Source organism: Stenella coeruleoalba (genome assembly GCF_951394435.1).
Source record: "Stenella coeruleoalba genome assembly, chromosome: 14".
Lineage (NCBI taxonomy): Eukaryota > Metazoa > Chordata > Mammalia > Artiodactyla > Delphinidae > Stenella > Stenella coeruleoalba.
Window position 1 is genome coordinate 12,482,045 of NC_137160.1, and position 12,611 is coordinate 12,494,655.

Genomic DNA, 12,611 nt, shown 5'->3' on the forward strand with positions numbered 1-12,611 from the left:
CTGTTCTCAAAAAAGCAAGACTTTCATGAGTCTCTTTAATTTTGCAATACCTTTTTACTTTCACTTCTGTTAATCTTCACTTTCCCTGCTTCATTTTTGTCAGTGGTGTGTCAATATTTTACAGCAGTAATTTAAAAATCTAGAAATGAAGAACTAAAGTAGATCAACTATTTTCAGAGAAACAAAACATTTTTTAAAAATTCTATAGAACTTAGTTCATGTGTTTTTTCCACTGTGGTAACGAAGAAACCAAGACACCACACTATGGCTTGTAACAATGTTTTAAACACAGGAGGTAAATGAAAATCCGTTTTTTGCATTAAGTTAGCAAACACTTTAAACATCCAATTGAAGAATTCCAGAATTAGACTAAGGCTCAGAAGAAGAGGGAACCCCAGCTTCACTACTAACAGGTAGTGGGATTTTGGATGGGAATCTAAGGGAAAAAAAAAAAGGTCATGAAGAACCTAGGGGCAAGATGGGAATAAAGACACAGACCTACTAGAGAATGGACCTGATGATATGGGGAGGGGGAAGGGTAAGCTGTGACAAAGTGAGAGAGTGGCATGGACATATATACACTACCAAACGTAAAATAGACAGCTAGTGGGAAACAGCCGCATAGCACAGGGAGATCAGCTTGTACTTTGTGACCACCTAGAGGGGTGGGATAGGGAGGGTGGGAGGGAGGGAGATGCAAGAGGGAAGAGGTATGGGAACATATGTGTATGTATAACTGATTCACTTTGTTATAAAGCAGAAACTAACACACCATTGTAAAGTAGTTATACTCCAATAAAGATGTTAAAAAAATAAAATAAATTTTTAAAAATTAAAAATAAGAAACAACAAAGAATTAAGGACATGCATTACAAAGGTAGAAGTAGCTTAGACAATCCAGGAGAGATGAAGCAGGGACGAAAAGAACTTGACAACATACTGACTCTGAATGGTGAAACAGAAGAAAGAGTTCAAATTTTATGATCCCTCCTTTTTCCATTGCTAGTATTCTCACACCAATTACTCATTTGAAGGTCACGCCTTTTTTCTTTGTTTTTGTCCACAGTAGACACAGAGTCACAATTATTTCAATACTGGTATGTCCTATGTTAGAAAAGAGCTGTCTCCTCTTATATTCTATTCTAAGGTAATATCCAAAATCAGATTATTTAAGTACTGAATATATGTCTTCTATTAGTAGACCTCAATTATTTTTTTCTCACTTAAAACACCACGTGGCTCAACAAGAATCAGGTTACATTAATCAAAATAACTAAGGTTGGGAGTAAGGGCTAAGGATGGTTTTCTAAAAACTACATAAGTGCTTTCTAAGTGGAAAGAAGAGCAGAAACTACTTCCTTGGTTTTACCTTTGGTTTGAGTCTTGACCCAGGAATTAATCTTTTTTCTGGCATCTTCTGCACGTTCTAGGAAGTCAACTGCCTGAGGTTCTGTAGAGTAATATTTCTTGGAGAGCTGCATGTATCTCTTTAAAGCAAAAAAAAAAAAAAAAAAAAGACAAAGTTTACATAGAATATATACTGAACAAGCCTTGGTGTAATTATAAATTACAGGCTTCCTGTCAAGACTGGGGAGCCTGAGGTAGGGGTAGGGGTGGAGGTTGGCTAGGGGGGCTGATTATATGTGTTCTCTTGACCTCCACCCCCAACTCCAGTCCCAATTCTATTTGCTGTCCTGCACGCTTTGCATTATGACCACTGGGTACAAGGGGAGATGTTGGGTGTGGGGATAGAGGCTCTGGACATCAGCTGTGCTCTTCCTGACTTACGACTCACAGGTGGGAATTTTGCAGCAGGGAGAGAAAGCACCCACAGAGGGAGCATAGGGATAGCTGCGTTGGATAGTGTCCAATGGCCTTAGGGAGTCTAAGGGAACCCATGTGGAATTCTGACTCTCTCAGCATGAATAAGAGAGAACAGCTTTAAAACTGACCTCCTTGTAAGTTTGGGGCCCTGCCATTTAAATCGCACGTTTCACTTACTTCCCTGAATCTTGCAGACTTATCGCCAAACAGCTTATTGGCACTTTCCAATAAATACTCCCCTGTGGACGTTTTCATGGCGGAGCTGAGAGAACGGAAGGATGAATGGATTGTGTCTGCAGCTTGTGCCTTAAACAGAAAGGAGAGACTCTCTTTATGTAACTCAAGACTCCTAAACAAGATATTTCTTAAGCAATGGTATTTTTTCCAGTACATCAATAAAATGCTGTATTAAAGTATACTTTTTTCTGGCGCTTTAGAGGAATCTCTGAGGAAACATTGTTGATATGGATAATATCAGATAATTTTTTTTATTTGTTTCAGATTTTACCGTGCCTACGGATTGGATTGAACCATGAAGTAACAAAGATCCTAGAAGAAAGGCTCCTTTTACAGTCTCCTGAACTACAAAGTCTGTAAGCAATTTTTATTATATTAAAATGTTGCCTTAGAAGTGTTCTTTGAAAAGTTCATAGAACTTCTGCAAGTACCGTTTTATAATTAAGGGGTAGTCTGTGAAGTGGAAAATCTGGGTTTTAGAAAGCAGGAAATTGAGGGAAATTCCAATCCCCAACCTGAAGTTTGTAAGCACGATGACACAAACAGGGCTTAGTCACCGCAGTGCCTGGGTGAAGCAGAGGTCAGAGCCCTGCAGCTGGACTGCTGTCCATTCAGACCTGGCAGCATCTCCATACTGAAGGGGCCTCTTCCCCTCCTAAGTCCATAACTCCCCGGCTGACAGGCAGATGGAGCATCAGGATTCCCAAGGAGAAAGCTATGTGGGGTATCTCCCCATAACCTAACTTAGGAGCGTGATCGTGGAAGTTGTTTACCCATAGGAGCGCAGCTCCTACAATGTAGCTGGATAGCTGGTGTTTAAGGAAATGGAGTATTGGGAAAAGAAATGACTACGTGAGATAGATTAGCTGAAGAGATTAGATAGATAGATAGATAGATGATTAGTAGGTAGATAGATGATAGATAGGTGATAGATAGACAGATCATAGGAGATAGAAGGGGAGGACATAAAGGATATTTGAGGGTCAGTGACCTTTCATGAAGTCACCAAGCGGGGCCTTCTCCATTCCTCAATTACTTGTCACCCCTTACTCTGGAAATCTGCATCTATGCATATGTATTCTAGGAGTCTCCACAATGGCATTAGAATAAATTATACATCCCCAACTAATGGCAGAGTGGGGTGATGGAATTTAGAAATAGTCTTGGCCTGGAAGTCGTGAAGTCTGGATTCTACCCTGGCTCTGCCCTTACTTATCAGAGTAGGATATTTACTCAAGGACTGTGAGCCTTAGTTTTCTTTCTATGAAGGAGGGAAGTTGTACTAGGTTCCTTCCCTGTCTAATACTGCAATTTTAAGACAAGAATATTCTGGAAATAAAATACAAAAGAAATAGAAATGGATGAGTCAGATACCTTCAGAATAGCATCAGGATAAGTGCCCCTCTGGATCTTCTGTGTGAATTCACAACTGGTGAAGATCTCTTGGGTGTCTGGGGCGACTTTGTGGTCTCCACCTTTGTTAAACTGAAGCACCTACAATTGGAATTCCAGAGAATTGGGTACATTTTCCTGCTGCATTACGTAACTTTTAAACCAATGGCTCTCAAGCTCCTCTTAGTGGTCCTACTCTCGTTTCCTGTCTTTGTGTATGGTAACAAGCATAGATGCTCTTCATATGTAACATGTGTCAGCCAGCGGAAGTGTCCTTCACAGGACTCAGCACGAACTATTTTATACTAATTCATATGCTGGCCATTCTGACGGCAAATTGTTATGATGAGATGATTTATAACCTCTAAATTATCTAAATTATAACCCAACCCATAAGTTGCCTTGAAAACATGCCAGTATTCTGAAGGAAGCAATAAGGTTAACTCCCAACCTTGTATCTCTCTATTCAGTGGCCTTATATATTTCACACTTCTAACCTGTCAAAAACTACAAGCCACAGCTAGCTTAAACATAAAAGCAGGTCACTCAATATTACAGGGATCACCTAAAATATTTGCACATCCCTTATTTACACATAAAGAAATCCCACACGTCTGTCCATGTGGGGGGCAAATGGCAGAGGTAAGATGACAATATGAATCTCTTTATGTTGTCAGTGGCAGATCAGGATAACAGTGAAGCTGGTAGGTGCACACTGGCCCCGGGAGGGCCCTCAGGTCCCCTCCCCCAAACTGGAGCCTTCCCAGCCTGGCTCAGCCAGTCTCAGCACCCCCGAGCCTGGCCCTGCTACCCACCCACTCCCACCTCCAACATCCTTTGGGTCCCATCCCCGTGGGGTCCCAGGTGAGGTAGACGTTCTGCTAAGGAAGGAAAGGCAGGCTTGTCCAGCAGGTGGTGAATCTCTAGGCTGGAAGGAGAGGTGTTAGGATTTGTGGGGTCTCTCTCTGCTCTTCAGATCACACATTATGAGTCTTACCTAATACTCTGAAAAGAAGTGGTCTGACTCTGCCGCCACGTAAGGGAAGAATATTTCATGTAACAGCTTCTCCGGCTGTCCTCCCTCTTAAGGAGATTGATGGGGTCTTGGAGCTAGCACTAAAGGCCTCCCGAGTCACTGCGAGAGTCGCTGCAGGAGGGGGGATGTGAGGTGACCCGGGCCACGCTGAGGGATGCACCCTGCCCAGAGAGGCGGCTCGGCCTGGGCAGGTCCGTGGCCTTACCCTGAAGAGAAGAGCTGGTAACAGTACAACTGCTGATCTCACATCGCTTGTGCTCTGCAAGAGTTCATCCCTTCTACGCATTCCTTTATTCCATTACAACTATGTCACCTTTACCAGCTATATCAATTCCCAACTGTGTGGCCTCTTCTTGCCCTAAATTTCTCATTTCTGTGAAAGGACTATGGTAATCAGAGCACCTACCTCACAGGATTTTGTATTCCGTGGGTAAACTATAAAACGTTCTTAGAAAGGTGCCTGGCCAGGGCACTATAAGTGTCAGCTATGATAACTTTTAGTTCTAACACGTGCTTCTCCTATTCTTTCTAATCTTCACACCCATCTTGCCGGTTATGCATTTTCATTCTCCTTTTAAAAATATGAAAACTGGGCATCCCTGGTGGCGCAGTGGTTGAGAGTCCGCCTGCTGATGCAGGGGACACGGGTTCGTGCCCTGGTCCGGGAAGATCCCACGTGCCGCGGAGCGGCTGGGCCCGTGAGCCATGGCCGCTGAGCCTGCACGTCCGGAGCCTGTGCTCCGCAACGGGAGAGGCCGCGACAGTGAGAGGCCCGCGTACCACAAGAAAAAAGAAAGAAAACTGAGGCTTAGAGAGTTGAAATGCCTTCCCTCGCACACCTGGTAAATGGCAAAGTTACCACCCAAACACAGGCAGGTCTGTCCCCAAAATCCCTGCTTCCTCCTCCAAGCAAAGAGCTTCTCCTCGTTTTTTAGTAGGGAATTAACCAAATTTGTCTTTGAATTTTAAAATCTGCCCCTGCAGCACAGTTACAAGAAAACTATATAAACCCCTTGTCCCATGTGCTGAAAGCACTTGCCAAACACAGAAAAGCTGTGTTGTGTCGAGTGACCAATAAGTTAATTTTCCTTTTGCATCAAAATCACATTTTTTACTTTACGTACCTAGAGCACTTCATTTGGCATTTGTCCTCAAAGAAATATTGCTTCTGAGGCCTTTACATCTAAAAAATGAAGACCCTGATGTTCTCTAAAGTTTTTAATAGAGTTCACTGCACTTATTCTTTTCAAGGCAAAGAAAATAGAGGGAAGAAGTTTTGCAAAATGTTGCTGCTCTCAGATGTGAGCAACTGGATTTTGTTGTAAGTCTTGATGTTTAAACTGCCACAAACGCAGGGAGTGACACTTCCATCCCTTTTCCTGCTGCAGTGAGATAGGCCAACACTCTCTGTGGACCACTCCAAACAAGACCCATCTTAAATGGGTCACCGTGTACCTGGAAGGAGATATCCATCTATCTGTATGCACACACTCAGGTGCAGTTCTCCTGGGAAAGTCAAAAGTAGCCGGCAGCATTTTGGCGTGGCTGAGAACAGAATCCGTGTTGGTGAGAAACCAGAGCCTGTACTTAAAGCATTCAATTTTAATGTTTGTACATATGGGAATAGGAAAGAATTTTAATTATATATTACTTTGTCTGGTCACTGACCCGGGAAATACAGGATCATGTGAATTTTAATGGTGCTGTATTCATCCCATAGGACCATTGCCATGTACAGTTGAAGTAGTTCAATATATTTCCATGGCCCCAGACTTAGTGAAAGGGTCCCCTGACTGAGCTGGTGTCAGCTTCCTTCACCAAGGAAGGAAGCCAGTGGCCTTAACAGAAATAGCTCACAATGCTGTCCCACACCCTGTCCTTGACTTTGAGGACTGGCCATCACGTCAGCCCCATTTTGTTGACGTGAACTCATGGGGTTGAGAATGTTGGCTGAGGTCCTCTGAAGTCACACTGCTCTCTGTGCATCTCCCAGAGTGTGGAGATCATGGGTCTGGGATATCTTTTCCCTTGGTGACACTCTCTTAAAACCACTGGAAGGAATTCTTTACATGAATGGAAGGAACCTGAGCTAGGAGGGTGGAAACCAGAAGAAGCCCTGGGAAAAGTGCTTCATTCCCACTGCCACTCTCCCCACTGTGTTAAATGACACTTGTCTTAAAACCAATAGAGATAAAGCTTGCAAATACTTTGAAAAATATAAGCATTTATACTATCAAATATAAGACGTTGTCACTATTAACCCTTTCTAACCTTGCAGGGTAAGAAATTCTGGTACGATTTCTGCTGTCTACCACTGAGGGTGTTTGTGGTTTGGCTGCTTTATAGATTTGAATCTAAGGAACTTGTGTTGTAATGGCTTGTGATGATTGCTGACCTTGTTAGAGTCAAGATGTCTCAGGCATGTAATCAGAGCAATTCTACAATTCAGTTCAGGAATCATTCTGTTCTAATTTGGAACTTTAACAGAAACTTACTTTGGCCATCTGGTCTGCAGTGTTGCCCCTGGCACCCAGGTAGATCATGGCCATGGTGGAGGAGATGCTCCATGGAGAGAAGAAGAGATTCTGGGTGGCAGCACTTGTATTTGCCAGATGGCTGAAGAAACTGAGGGCAAAGATTGTGTTCGCCTTGCAAAGTTCTTCCATTGTTTCAATCTAGAAGGAAAGTGAGGGGAAAAAAATAAACAGCTCTAAAAGATGACTCAACATTTTGAGTGATGTCAGCAGAGCAGTACAGGCTGTACCCTGCACGGGGCAGGGGTTCCCTCTCTGTTCTCCTTTCATCCAAGAGCATGAGGTAGAGCAGGGACAGCATCATCGTGATCCTGGGACCTGTGCAGCCACAAAGGGTCCCACACTCGGTACAATGCACTGCTCCCACAACCTTGCAATTCTTAATAATTTTAAACAAAGGGCCCTGCATTTTCCTTTGCACTGGCTACTGCAAATTATGTAGCCAATCCTGAGATAGAGGGAGCAGTCATGCGATGAGTAGTGACACTCCACATCATAATAGTGATAATAACAGCAATAACAATAAATAGCCTTTATCGAAACCTTACTGTACAGCAGATGCTGTTTTAAACATCTCACCTGTAGTAACCAGTTAATCTTTATGGAAACCCTCTGAGGAAGGCATTGCTATTCCTGTTTTACAAAGGAAGAAACTACTGCCCAGAGAGAAGAAAAGTGACGAGTGTCACTCGACTATAAGGGGAAGGACTGGAAATTGAAGGTGGTAGGTGGGTAGCCAGCCTCCAGGGTCATGTTCTCAGCCTCTGTGTTGTACCCACAGATACACACCACACACACACACACACACACACACACACACACACACACACCCCACAGGCAAATACATGCATATTCACATGTATGCCACGTGCATATACACTCTGATTGGCGCCAATGGAGATGGTCAAACTTCTTTCAAATTCCTTGCTTCTAGAAGTGACCTAGACTCACCGTTTGAGAGTGGGCATTTTTACACAGCCCTACCTCGCATACCTGCACCCCTCCACTCACACACACCATAGCCTTTCTACCAAAGCAACCCCTGAGCTGAGCAGTTCATTACTGGGAGAGCTGGAAAGGCCCCCTCCTCCCACCATCCCTAGTAGGGAAGTCAATGCCAGGTCCCATTGCAGGGGTGGTCCTGGGGCTATAGAACACACACACACACACACACACACACACACACACACACACACCCCATCCACCATCTGAAGATAAATAACAGACACGCCCTCCATGACCTAAGGCTCTGCATGCAGCCAAACGAACGCTTGGACACACCTGTTGATTCTGGCCGACAAACTGTATCTTATGCTTTCGTAGCGGCTTAAAGCACACCCTACAATTACCAAAATCTATAAATACACCAAGCGACGCAGACACTCATCACCTACAGGAAACCTTCTGTGACAGTGGCTGGGGAGCTGCCCCATGCCCCGTGAGGCACGTCCTGCAGCTCTTCTGGCTTGGACTCACTCAGCAGGGCCTCCCAGGCTCACATCACCCTAATCCATGGGTGTTTTATGTGAACACTTGGTTCACCAACATTTCTTTTGAAGAAAGTGATTGCAATTTGCGTCAAAATTTCTTATGGGAAATACCACTCAATTGTATTTTTTCAAGACAAAATGGTAAATTAGGTAAAACTTGTCCCCAGAACTCTCTCATGTCTTCTTGTCTCCTTTAATATTTAATATTCATGGGATCTGTATGAGGTAGATATTAGGATCTTTACTGTATAGGTTACATCCTGATGCCCAGAGAGGGTAAGCAACTTGTATAAGGTCACAGAGTTTGTATGTAATGGTGCAGGGATTCAAGCCTGGGTCTGCTTCAGAAACCCACTCTGTCCAATGTCGCTCACTGCTTTACCTGCTGGTGTTTAACCTCACCGCTGTGTGTAGGAGTTTAGGCCAGTTACTAGTTAGAGAAATGCTAGAAAGAGGAGATAAAAAGAGGAAGGAAGCAAGTTTGTAATACTCCTAGAAGGCTTATTACGTTAAAAAACTAACATCGCTATTTTTTTCTCTTGCTTCATCACTGAGATTAGATTACCTTGGGTGGCTCAGAAATTTGTTTTCTCTTCCTTCTACAATTTAAAATCATCTTTATGATGAATTAGTCCTGGGTAGACCTTTTTTTGTAAATTATCTCAGTAACATTTCAGAAACAAATGGAGAATAATATAAATAAATATTTCTCTATTGTGTGAAAAAATAAATAAGGGATCAGAGCCAGAAAAATCAATGGAGGCCTCTCCTATACCTAATTCTTTAAAACGACCTCCATAGTCTGTCACTTTGACACTAACAAACTTTAAGTGTCAAGACAAACTATCAGAGAGGGTTTTAATGCCACGTTAGGATTTCAGTTGACTGTATAAAGAAATAAAAAATGAATTAGGACAGAATTGGATCATCCCAGATGCATGTACTTCTTTTAAAAGTAGTCTAAATTTTATCTTTAAGATCAGGTACAGTTAACTGCATTTATCATAAACAATAATATGTGTTGTCTATATTGCAGTTACCAAATTCCTTCGGCCTCACTGCCTTATTTAACTTGCATAATTACTTGCCCACTAAACCTAGTAATTCCTATTATAGCAATGAAAATATGAAGATGTTGATTGCACAGCTGGTTTCAAAGCCTAGATTGAATCTCAGCCTTCTGATTCCAACTCTGGTGCTTTTCCTACAGACCTTTCAAATAAGGTTTGAGAAGTTTATATATATATATATATATATATATATATATATATATATATATATATATATATATATATATAGTGTCTTCTGATTCTCTAACAAATCCACACCTTACATTTAGGTGAGAGTCTGCCTAAGAAGACCATGTAAAACTGAATCACCGAGTGACATCAGATAGCATAACCTCTTAGGTAGCACCTGTTGTGAATTTCTTAACACCAGAGTTACACAACTTTATCAGCTTCCGGAGGTTATATTCCTAATCAACATTGAATATTCTCTTTAGAAGAACAAACGGATGAAAAGCATATGTGGGGCTGGGCTCCATGATGTCTGTGTCCGTTCCTGTAAAACAAGTTGACAGATGTGCCACTGAAACTTGGCACAGGTGACAAAGAACTTGGGAGGTGTTGCCAGAGCCACTACAGCAGCTGCTGTGCTCGTTGGCATCGCAGGTTAGATTGCAGTTTGCTGTAGCATTTTAAATAATTTTTTTTGCAACGACACGGTGCAGATATTCTGAAATTGACCACAAAAATTAATGAGAACACAGAGAAAACTATAACTTCAAGGAAATTTCCCTTTCAAATTACCAAATTCTCCCTCCACAAAAGTAAAGACATTTTCTGATATTTGATGACTTTCATCATGAGTAATTGTTTGTCTATGGGGTATTAAATGATTTATTACTATTACTGAACTATTACTTCAGTCAATCCAGCAACTAATTTGGCTGATTTTTCCCCTCTCACTAGATTGACTGATTATTGAACTAAATTCAATAAAGGTATTTTGGTATTGAACTGACCCAACCCAGCTTCCTGCTTAATTTCTGATTGTTTTAGATTAAAAACTGAGTCATCTTTTTTGCCTTTATTATATGTATACACAATTTATAGATTACTTTCAGTTGCTAAATTAATACATTTTAATTGGTCTAGCTATTCTCATCATGTTCAGTGCCAAACACTAACTAGTAAAGAATATACACATTCTAAGCTGTTTGGTAAAATTGACATCACAACCTAAATGTACCTTTTGGTTTGATGAATGTTACACAGGCCTTTGCTGGCGTCTGAGATTTAAGATTAGGTCTTGCTATAAATTTAATTCAAATCTAGAACTAAAATATTCTCAAACAAACAACAAAACAAGAAAACACCAGTAAATTTTCACCCATCTTCTAAAAACATCCCACATTTTACTTTTCATTATATTAATAATACCAGTGTGCAAAATAAAACCATATTTCATAGAGATAGACATGGAAATGACTGAAATACCTGGTTATTCTCTGTCTGACAAGAAACGGTCCTCTGAGAGTTGTTAAGAGTTCAGGCATGGCGATGACTGGTTTTATAAAGCTCTGCCCCTCCCACAGAGCATTTTCTTCTCTCTCCTTCTAATCTGTATCCTTCGAGTGAGTCAACATTTTACTCAGAAACACATCGTTAGGATAGAATTGCTTGTTTGCTAAGGCATCATTTAAGAAATTTGTTGGGAGGATGACCTCATTCAGAAACTTAAGAATTTGGCAATATCTACACATGCCTGTAAAAACTAGCTAAAACCTGTCAGCTGCTGTTTGTTCTTGTTCTCATAGTACGAAATTGTTGTTTGGTACTTGTTCTCATAGTACCAAATTCTGCAACATCCCTTCTGTCTTTTGACAAGGGTGGCCTGGGAGCTCTTTGCAATACTTAAAAGCAATGGAATCCTTTCTCTTCTGAATCTAAGCCGCCCCCAAGCAATGCTTTGGGAATGGAAAGAAAAAAAATGCCACTTTTCTTCCTTATAAATTCTCTATTTTATACCGTCTTACATTTTCTCAAGCTATAATTTCCTGTGTAATGCTGGGTTCCACCCTAATATCCTGTCACAAACCACACCCAAAGATCTTCTCATTTGCCCTTCTTTAGAACATAGATCTTATGTTTAAACAATGAAAATCCACTGTGTACTTTAAGTTGATTTTTAACTCTATAAATTATAGGTGTTAAGTGGAATTTGTGATGTCGAAAACATGATTCAGAAAATTCACTAGATTTTTAGATACAACCAAAGGAATTTGAGGAGTAAAAATAGATAAAAGATGGGCATAATGAAATAGAATCTGAGTCTGAAAATGTTCATATTCTTAGAGCTTATTGAAAAGTGTTTGCAACACATTGTAAAGATGGCTTCTCTACACTTTACTTTTTTTTTAATTGAAGTATAGTTGATTTACAATGTTCTGCCAGTCTCTGCTGTACAGCAAAATGACTCAGTTTTACACATACACACAATTCTTTTTTTTTTTTTTTTTTTTTTTTTTTTGCGGTACGCGGGCCTCTCACTGTTGCAGCCTCTTCCGTTGCGGAGCACAGGCTCCAGACGCGCAGGCTCAGCGGCCACGGCTCACGTGCCCGCAGCATGTGGGATCTTCCCGGACTGGGGCACGAACCCGTGTCCCCTGCATCGGCAGGCGGACTCTCAACCAGTGCGCCACCAGGGAAGCCCACACACATTCTTTTTTTAATATTCTTTGCCATTATGGTTTATCCCAGGAGATTGGATATAGTTCCCTGTGCTATAGAGTAGGACCTTGTTGTTTATCCATTCTCAATGTAATAGTTTGCATCTACCAACCCCAAATTCCCAGTCCATCTCTCTCCCTCCCCACTTCCCCTTAGCAACCACAAGTCTGTTCTCTTTGTCTGTGAGTCTGTTTCTCTTTCATAGGATAGGTTCATTTGTGCCATATTTTAGGTTCCACCTATAAGTGATATCATATGGTATTTGTCTTTCTCTTTCGGACTTACTTCACTTAGTATGATAATCTCTAGTTGCACGCTTTACTTTTATGCATAGCAAATCCTCACAGGGATAGGGATGAAAAGA

The 12,611-nt window shown here is 41.5% G+C and overlaps 2 protein-coding genes across 6 annotated transcripts in view; one reads left to right on the plus strand and one right to left on the minus strand.

The window, feature by feature from the left end:
- Positions 1 to 3,665, minus strand: part of LOC307196964 (serpin B10-like) — a gene marked incomplete at its 3' end in the record, with an annotated part of 29,452 nt that extends 25,787 nt beyond the window's left edge. The window contains exons 1-3 of the mRNA XM_079942444.1: positions 3,436 to 3,665; positions 2,002 to 2,130; positions 1,370 to 1,487 (exon numbers count right to left, since the gene is read on the minus strand). Coding sequence (XP_079798570.1) covers positions 1,370 to 1,487; positions 2,002 to 2,079 — 196 coding nt within the window. The 5' untranslated portion in view covers positions 2,080 to 2,130; positions 3,436 to 3,665. The remainder of the gene's footprint in view (positions 1 to 1,369; positions 1,488 to 2,001; positions 2,131 to 3,435) is intronic.
- The window catches only part of LOC307196769 (serpin B3-like), a 106,579-nt gene that overhangs the window by 36,786 nt on the left and 57,182 nt on the right, over positions 1 to 12,611 (plus strand). For all 5 annotated transcript variants that reach the window (XM_079942086.1, XM_079942088.1, XM_079942085.1 and 2 more), the window contains one exon: positions 2,326 to 2,417. The gene's annotated coding sequence lies outside the window, so the exon portion shown is untranslated. The remainder of the gene's footprint in view (positions 1 to 2,325; positions 2,418 to 12,611) is intronic.